Genomic DNA, 9,854 nt, shown 5'->3' with positions numbered 1-9,854 from the left:
ACACACTCACAAACACACACACACACACACAGAGAGAGAGAGCGAAACATGTCAATATGTGTTATATACACTAGAGTTCAAAAGTTTGGGATCAGGATAAAGAAATTCATTTTATTCATCAAGGACGCAGATATTTTAAATTGTAATAATATTTCACTATTTTTACTGTATTTTTGGTCAAATAAATGCAGCCCTGGTGAGCAGAAGAGACTTCTTTCAGAAACATTAAATAAATCTTACTGATCCCTACATTTGAACAGCAGTGTGTTTCACACATTCATTTATTTAATCAGGGACAATGCACATTAATAATACACAAATATGTAAAATGCGCCAGATTTAGCCAACACTGGCTAATTTTCATCTGTAGTCCCTTTGGTTTGTTTGTTTATAATATGTTTTTATTTAATCCTGTAAATAAGCAAAGTTTAAAGATTTGGTAAAAAATTAAATAAAAACATATTATGACATAAAATTTATAAGAACTTTATCAAATATTATTTTTAGGTGATCCAGATGTACTTATAACTAATCAGATGTTCATACAATATTTATTTATAAAATAAATTATTGTTTTTTTTAAATGCTAATTTATATATTAATATATACATATAGGCCTACATATTTATTTATTTTTTTATATATTTATTACATATTTCTTTATATTTAAAAATGTTACACAAATTGATGACAATGTATTTTGTAAGCAATAAATAAATCAAATCGAAAAATGCTGCACTGTAATATGATTTGTGGAAAACCAGCTGTGCGCTTGACTACATAACACACACGGAGATACATGCATGCATACATAACACGCATTTACAGTCATTTACAGTATTATTTGTCCATGTTAATGTTGATTATTCCCGCTCCTGTACCCCGCAGCAGCTCGGTAAACTCGTCCTTGATGTCCTGCGGAAAGTCTCGAACCGAACCTGCGCTGCCCGAACCCGGAGGAGACCCCGCAGAACCCGGAGGAGACCCCGGAACCCGGCTGACATGATCCAGCTCACCATGACACCAAAACAACCGGCAGCAGCCGAGCAAACGCGTATTTACTCTAGTACTCGCGCATACCAAAATACACAACCGCTTCAATGCAGAGGGTTTTAATCTATAACTCAGGGGCCCCACATAACATCATCCTCGTGAGAGGGACCCCATCCTAAAATTACCAAGATGTCTATATGCGTTCTTGTATAAAAACCCAATTTATACGTGAAATATTAATTAAATAAATAATAATTATAAAATACATGTTTCCCTTTTTCCCTTATAGTACTGTTATAATACTGTATTTATTTATTTACAGTCACAATTTATTTACTCATTTATTTTAATCTAATATCGATTTATTTTATTAACTCATTTGTTTGCTTTTTTAATTTTAATCTGTTTACTTATTTGTGTTTATTTACTCATTTGTTTACTTATTTTATCTGCTTATTTGTTTATTTGAATTTGTTTATTTAATCTAATTTGGTTTGTTTATTTATTTTAATCTGTTTTATTTTATTTACTCATTCATTTAGCCTACTTATTACTTTTAATCTAATTTTATTATTTTTTATTTCTTATTTATTTATTTTTAGTTACTCATTTATTTACTTATTTATTTTGTTTTAATCTGTTTATTTATTTATGTTAATACATTTTTGACTATTTGCTTATTTTTAATGTATTTATTTATTTGTTTGTTTTAATCTGTTTATTTTTTATTGTAATTTCATTTTATTTTAATTGCATTTTTGTTTAATCTGTTTGATTTTTTTTATTTCTATTTATTTTTATTCACTAATTTATTTGCTTATTTAATTTTAATCTGATATTCATTCATTCATTCAAATCTATTTTTTATTTTTATTTACTCATTCATTTACTTATTTCTTTTAATCTCATTTATGTTTTTTTTTTTATTATTATTTATTGATTTTATACTTATATTTGTTTGTTTGCTTATTTATGTATTTTAATTTTTTGACTTTGTCAGTGGTTCAGTTATGGCATCCGACTGCAATACCATGGTACTTGAATAAATATATATAATATTGATATAAGTAAAAACACAGATAAAATGAGTATTGTGTAACGGTGCGGTTTTGAAAGCCTGTATATCGTGTATTTTACGGTATCTGACGGGGAGGAGCTGAACTTTCACACCGGGAAGTTTACGTTCACATGTGGACGGTGTGTGTGTGTGTGTTTAACACACATCTAATAACACATCAAGCATCATGTCATCAAGCAAAGGGAAAGGCAAAGGGAAAAAGAGACTGAGTGAAGCAGAAGGAGACAGATCCGCGTTAGTCTGTGATGAACCGGATTGTAGCGTCTCGAGCGGCGGATTCACGGTCACAGACTCCGCAGAGAGAGGTACCGGGAACCGGCTTCATTCATTAGTCGGGATAAACGAGTGAAACATGCTCAACCTCAGCAGTCAGGGTTTTGTTAAAGGTGCACTCGAGTCATTAATTAAAACTGTTTTCACACATGAACAATTAACCTCTCGCAGACATGTAATATTATAACATTCTCCAGAATAAATAAATGGCAAAGTATATATTTTTGTCTCATTTGTTTGATTGGATTCTCTTTGTGAACGTTCAGAACTTGTGTCATATCTGTGCATCGTTTAGTTACATCAAGGCTCAAATCAAATATGAATAGCAGATTAGAGTTAGAAGTTGCACATGTTGTGTGTGTGTGTGTTGTACAGGTCTGCTGTAAAGAATGTTTTTGCTCAGCTGGCCGAAATGTAAGCCCCAATGGAGAAAAAAGAAAAAGAAAAAAAAAAATAGAGGGAATATTTTTTTGTGGAAACTGTGATGCATTTTATTTTTCAGGATTCATAGATGTATAGAAAGTTCAAAAGAACAACATTTATTTGAAATAGAAATCTTTTGTGACATTATAAATGTCTTTACTGGCACTTTTAAACCATTTAATGAATCCTTGATGAATAAAAATATTGTTTTCTTACTAACCCCAAATGTGTGTCTGTGTTAATGGAGGTGATGAGTGTGTTGACTCTCTCTCTCTCTGTGTGTGTGTGTGTGTGTGCAGGTGTGTGTGGCGTGGCCAGTATCTCAGTTTCCGGGCAGACGTGTAGGTCTTCAGTCCAGCGCTCAGTCCGCTCTGAGAGTGACGTCTGGATCTCGGGTCACAGTGCAGCCCATCACTGGAGCCCTTCTACAGGCCGAGCACCTGCGGCTGACGCTCAGGTAGAGTGAAACACTGGCTGTGTTCGAAATGCCATACTATCATACTACTCTTACTATTCCTGCAGTATCCAGTATGTATGCTGTGCATAGTATGCAAATGTTCTGTATGCATGTAATACCTGGATGACCTACTATATTCTGCTAAATATAACTCAAGTACACTGAAATCAGTACAGAAGCTGTTCGGAATGGCATACTACCATACTATATTGCAGTATGCTGTGTGTATACTGTGAATAGTATGTGAATTTTGTGTATGCATGGAATGCCCGGATTACCTGCTACATTTGATGTATGCGTGTGTGTGTGTTTGCAGCTGAAGATAAAGCCCCTCAGCGCTGGCGTTCATATTTGGCTCAGATGAGTGTGAACACCATGAAGACTCTGAACATCTGCATCGGACGTCCGGTCCTGATATCCAGCAGCGTGGGACAGCAGCAGGTGTGTGTGTGTGAGATTATCACAGGTAATGGAGGTGATGAGTGTGTTGACTCTCTGTCTCTGTGTGTGTGTGTGTGTGTGTGTGAGATTATCACGGGTAATGGAGGTGATGAGTGTGTTGACTCTCTCTCTCTCTGTGTGTGTGTGTGTGTGTGCAGGTGTGTGTGGCGTGGCCAGTATCTCAGTTTCCGGGCAGACGTGTAGGTCTTCAGTCCAGCGCTCAGTCCGCTCTGAGAGTGACGTCTGGATCTCGGGTCACAGTGCAGCCCATCACTGGAGCCCTTCTACAGGCCGAGCACCTGCGGCTGACGCTCAGGTAGAGTGAAACACTGGCTGTGTTCGAAATGCCATACTATCATACTACTCTTACTATTCCTGCAGTATCCAGTATGTATGCTGTGCATAGTATGCAAATGTTCTGTATGCATGTAATACCTGGATGACCTACTATATTCTGCTAAATATAACTCAAGTACACTGAAATCAGTACAGAAGCTGTTCGGAATGGCATACTACCATACTATATTGCAGTATGCTGTGTGTATACTGTGAATAGTATGTGAATTTTGTGTATGCATGGAATGCCCGGATTACCTGCTACATTTGATGTATGCGTCTGAAGACGCTGCATGGGATACTGTTTCCCAGAACGCAATGCGCTCCATGTGACGTTTCATCTTCAAACGCGTGAGTGAACTGGAGGTGGGGAATAGTAATTATAAATGTAACACTTGTATTTGTACGTATATACATATACATGTAAACTACAAACTATCGCTGTGTATCTAAAAACAGTATCGTTAGTAGGACATAAATTGTACTTTAATCTCTACAGCACGTTTCCGATCACCAAATGACGTCACCTTTATCTTTATAGCGCTTTATACACTACAGATTCTTTCAAAGATATTAAATAGTAATTATATTGCAGCAATATAATATATAAATAAAATATATAAATAAAAATATTTCCGCGGCATGATGTGTTGCTCTTTAAGCATGCTTCACTTTGTCAGACAGGTTCTATTTAAGTGATTTCTTGATTCAACAGGTCTGGCAGTAATCAGGCCTGGGTGTGGCTAGAGAAGTTTAACTCAGCTTTCTAAAATAATGTGCTTAATCACAGTTCTTTCATGATTTAAGAGGAGGGGGCAATTAATTTTTCACGTAGGGCCAGGGAGGTTTGGACAGCTTTTTTCCCTTAATAAATGAAATCATCATTTAAAAACTGCATTTTGTATTTACTTGCATTATCTTTGTGTAATATTAAAATTTGTTTGATCTGAATCTTTTAAGTGTGACAAATATGCAAAAAATAAAAAAAACAGGAAAGGGGCAAAAACCTTTTCACAGCACTGTATATATGATAATTTACACTCAATATGTTATTACATACTGTTTTATAATGTACTACAGTATTGAGGTATAAATATCTGCCACCTAACTACTATTTACACTCCTGTTGTTAAAGAAAATGCTGCTATTTTAGTGTAAACAGAATTTATCATTATTTGCAGTGTAACTAGAATATAGCGCTTTTTCCACTTAGTGTAACTACCAAAAATATCAATAAAGACAGCTTGTTTTAGTTCTGTCCAATATGTAAAGTTAATCAATTATGAAATGAGTTCAATTGGGCAATATAGCATTGTTTACTAGTATGAAGCCTTATTAACAAGCCTTTGTAAAAAGAACAGTTAGCTCATTTGTTTCTAAGGTAACAACCTTGACAGCTGTGCTGAATTAATGTTCAGTGTTTGTCATGTGACAGCACTTAAGCATACTACTCTGAAACATTTATTGCTTATTGTATACTGTTTCACACACTACTCTTTAAAAAATAGTAGGCAGTATGCACTGTGTACTGGGCAGTAAGCAGTAAGCAAGTATGCCATTTCGAACACAGCCACTGTGTGGAGATTCAGATCAGATGCAATAGCCTTCAGCGGCTGTTTAGCTCAGCGCTGCTGTGATTGTGAGGGACTGTCGCCATCTGCTGGTGGAGAGCAGGAGCACACACTCGGCCAGGATGATCAGTGATTTGACTAGTTAGTTAGATAAAGCTAGATATCATAATAGTACATTTGTGACATGCCGCTGATTACCTCAGATAGGAAATTTGGCTCGTCCCAAAAGTCATGTGGACAGTAATACACTTACTGAAAGTAAATGCGCCAAGAGTCTTTGAAAGTTCAAAAGCGGAAATCAGGAAATTTAGAAAGTGGTTCTAAAATCAGTGATTCTCGACTTTTTGACTCCGAGGCCTCTCGTTATCTTAGCTACTTCTACTGTAATGACAAAGCTGCTAATTCTCAAAACTGTATTTACAGAAACTAGGAGTGGCAGTATATTGAAATATATATATATATATATATATAATTCCAAAAAAATTGAAAAATGTTCTTCGGGGTTTACATCTTTATTTCTAATGCATTTGCATGACTTTTCTAGCATTTTGTAATTATAGTTAAAATTTTTTTTAGAGCTTAACATAAATAGTAATATTGAAATATATATATATATATATATATAATTCCAAAAAAATTGAAAAATGTTCTTCGGGGTTTACATCTTTATTTCTAATGCATTTGCATGACTTTTCTAGCATTTTGTAATTATAGTTTAATTTTTTTTTAGAGCTTAACATAAATAGTAACACACATATTCTTTATAGAAATGTCCATGACTTTTTAAGATGTTATTAATTTCCATTGTGTTTTGAGATGAGTTTTCCCATCACACTTTTAAAATTCTCTCGCATATCCAGCTTTTCTGTGAAAATAAAATAAAAATGTCAGTTTACAGACAGACAATTCATTTGGTTGAGTTGCGCTGCAGTAAAGCGCTTCATTGTAGTACTACGGTGATTATCTCTTCAGCGCGAGCAGGACAAACAACAATGCAGAATATTAATAACTATGACTGGGGCTGTCTTATACATAACATTATTATGAGAACACTATTATAATAAAACGCTGTGAATTTTTAGAGTTTAGTTGCTGTGTTTCTGCACGTTGTTGTGTGAAGAACGCGTCCACAAAAGGAGTTTATTCAGAGCCACACAGACACGTTCATGTGTATTCGGAGCATTTTGTGCAGATAGCCTATAAGTCATAATATTAACGTTATGTTGTATAAATAACGAAGCGTATTCTATATGAGATAAATGATGAGTTAAATCCCATTGATTAAAAACCTGCTGCTTCACTCTACTGCTCATCTTCAGCGCGCGCAGCTCGAAACAGAAATGCAGAACATTAATAACTACTGTCATATACATGACGTTATAATGAGAGCACTGTTGTAAAAAATGAAATATGAAATCTTACAGGCCTGAAGACAAAGCGCTGAATACAGAAGAGTTCAGGAATTATCTCCTGCGGACGCTGGGTAACAAACGCTTGATTTCTCGAAGCCTCTTTGAGCGATGGTGTTATATTCAGACGCTCACAGCGTGCTTCTCTCTCTCAGACGGCCGGGTTCTGCTGCCGGGTGGCTCTGTGTGCGTCTCGTATTTCGGGCGTCAGTGTGTTCTGGCTGTGGATTCGGTGACGGGTGTCGATGGAGAGACTCTGAGACGCTCAGACGGAGTCGCTGTCGATCTCTCCTCACAGCTGGAGCAGCTGTCCATCCAGCAGAGGTCACCTGACCCATCACATGACCCCTCACCTCTGACCCCTGACCCATCGCATGACCCCTCACCTCTGACCCCTGACCGATCGCATGACCCCTCACCTCTGACCCCTGACCGATCGCATGACCCCTCACCTCTGACCCCTGACCCATCACATGACCCCTCACCTTTGACCCCTGTCTCTACACCCTGTAAACTGAGTGACCCGGTTCTCAGCCCGTCCGAGGCGTCGGATCGGTCCGGACGCTCATCCACAGATACCTTCTACGCCGTCTGCAGCTCCTCCACACTGAGCGTGTGTGACCCCGGCGAGCAGGACGAGGCCGAGGAGGGGGGTGAGGGGTCAAAGGTCACGTACAGTATGATCGGCGGCCTCGGCGGTCAGCTGCAGGTCATCAGGGAGACCATCGAGCTGCCGCTCAAACACCCGGAGCTCTTCAGAAACTATGGTGAGTGAGGTCAGAGGTCAGATCCGGCCGGCCCGACCTCTGACCTTCAACCTTTAAACTTCACTTCTCACATCAGTCCTTTGAATCAGTGCGATCCGAATGGTAGAGAGTCAGTGTTGTTACTGTTAACTAAGTGTGAAAATCTTAAAAACAGTTTTGTTAATTGAAATAAAGATTAAGTAAAATAAAATATAAATGTTAGATTAAAATTAGCATTATTAAAATGACTAACTAAAGCTAAAACTGAAATAAAACTAAGACAAAACTGTTTAGAAATAATAATGTTAATAAAAAAACTAATAAAAATGACAAAAGCACATAACACAATTCTTAAAAAATTTTACTAATTAAATTAATTAAAAATAATGAGTGAATTCAAAATATTACTAAAGAATATAATAGTACTAAAATTACTAACTGAAACTTTAAAAAAAATAAAACTGTTTCAAAATAAATAATAAAAATGACAAAAGCACATAACACAATTCTTAAAAAATTTTACTAATAAAATTAATTAAAAATAATGAGTGAATTCAAAATATTACTAAAGAATATAATAGTACTAAAATTACTAACTGAAACTTAAAAAAAAATAAAACTGTTTCAAAATAAATAATAAAAATGACAAGCACATAACAAAATGACTAAAAGTAGACTTAAATTAAAATGAAAACCGAAAAAATAAAATTGAATTCAAAATATTACAATAAACTTTTGAAATAGTACTAAAAGTACTTACTGAAATACAACTAAAACAGAAAAAATCCTAAAATTAAATAAACTATTTAAAATAAAATAAAAATGACAAAGGTGCATAACAAAATTACTAAAAGTTAAACAAAAACTAACATGAAAAATGAAAATATAACATTATATTTTCACATATAACATTAATCGGAGCACACTGTAATATCCCACAATGCAATGCTCTTGACCTTTGATTTCCTGTGACAAAAAAATGAAATCAAATCTTTTTGACTCATTATTTAATCAGACTGACATTCCCACAGAAAGTTAATTAGAAATGCAAAATATTCATTTTATTTGCTGACGCCACTAGATAGAATAAAACTTGTGGTAATGAGGTCATGCGACACATGTTTGCAGTGATGTGGTCATGTGACGTGTGTCTGTCGAACAGGAATCCCGCCTCCTCGCGGGCTGCTGCTGTATGGGCCGCCTGGCACAGGGAAGACCATGATTGGACGAGCCGTAGCCAATGAAGTGGGAGCTCACATGAGTGTCATCAACGGCCCCGAGATCATGAGCAAGTGTGTGAGAGGAACCAGTGCAGGAACAATACCAACAACACAAAAGAGACACATTTATTAAATATATACTGTATATATACATTTAGGCTAAATCTAAACTGATCACCAAAACAACAGCAACCTAACTAAAGAACAATAAATCACAATATTTAAATAATCAATAATTTGATAATCAAAACAAGGACAACATAGCTAAACAATAAAAGTCACAATTTAAAAAAAATATATATTTATATATATTTCAGCTGAACTGAAAATGATCATCAAAACAACAACAACAACATAAATAAAGTACCAAAAAAAATCATATTTTTAACTGTATTTATATTTATTTCAGCTAAACTGAACTTGATAATCAAAACAACAGACTAAAGAACAATAAAAAGTAACGTTTTCTTGAATATATATACAGTATATATAAACTATATTTTTATAACTATATATTATATATTTATAATACATGTATTATATATACATATATATATATTAGAAAATATAAATAAAACATACAGTACATTTAATATCTAATTGTATTTGATTAATATTGATTGTCATAAGTGTGTAAATGTGTTTGTGTCTCTGCAGGTTTTATGGAGAAACTGAAGGTAGATTGAGGCAGATTTTCTCACAGGCCTCACAGAGGTAACCATACTTCATCTCACTGTGTGTGACGGGGTCAGACGCTCATGAATGAACCGTAATCACTGTGTGTGTGTGTGTGTGTGTGTGTGTGTCTCTGTGTGTGTCTCTGTGTGTCTGTGTGTGTGTGTGTGTGTGGGTGTGTGTGAGAGAGTGAGTTTGTGTGTGTGTGTGTGGGGGTGTGTGTGAGAGAGTG

General features: G+C 35.4%; 2 protein-coding genes across 2 annotated transcripts in view; one reads left to right on the top strand and one right to left on the bottom strand.

The window, feature by feature from the left end:
- Window positions 1-1,004, bottom strand: part of fgf2 (fibroblast growth factor 2) — a 17,186-nt gene extending 16,182 nt beyond the window's left edge. The window contains exon 1 of the mRNA XM_016520897.1: window positions 882-1,004. Within this exon, the coding sequence (XP_016376383.1) occupies window positions 882-1,004 (123 nt within the window). The remainder of the gene's footprint in view (window positions 1-881) is intronic.
- A 1,137-nt stretch (window positions 1,005-2,141) lies between these two features.
- The window catches only part of afg2a (AFG2 AAA ATPase homolog A), a 58,989-nt gene continuing 51,276 nt past the window's right edge, over window positions 2,142-9,854 (top strand). The window contains exons 1-7 of the mRNA XM_016520896.1: window positions 2,142-2,376; window positions 3,541-3,665; window positions 3,824-3,981; window positions 6,997-7,055; window positions 7,137-7,748; window positions 8,890-9,019; window positions 9,605-9,661. Of these exons, the coding sequence (XP_016376382.1) occupies window positions 2,238-2,376; window positions 3,541-3,665; window positions 3,824-3,981; window positions 6,997-7,055; window positions 7,137-7,748; window positions 8,890-9,019; window positions 9,605-9,661 (1,280 nt within the window). The 5' untranslated portion in view covers window positions 2,142-2,237. The remainder of the gene's footprint in view (window positions 2,377-3,540; window positions 3,666-3,823; window positions 3,982-6,996; window positions 7,056-7,136; window positions 7,749-8,889; window positions 9,020-9,604; window positions 9,662-9,854) is intronic.

This window comes from Sinocyclocheilus rhinocerous, unplaced genomic scaffold (genome assembly GCF_001515625.1).
Source record: "Sinocyclocheilus rhinocerous isolate Xijiao unplaced genomic scaffold, SAMN03320098_v1.1 scaffold2887, whole genome shotgun sequence".
Taxonomy (NCBI): domain Eukaryota; kingdom Metazoa; phylum Chordata; class Actinopteri; order Cypriniformes; family Cyprinidae; genus Sinocyclocheilus; species Sinocyclocheilus rhinocerous.
The sequence above is the reverse complement of the archived record's forward strand: the minus strand, read 5'-3'. Positions and strand labels throughout refer to the sequence as shown.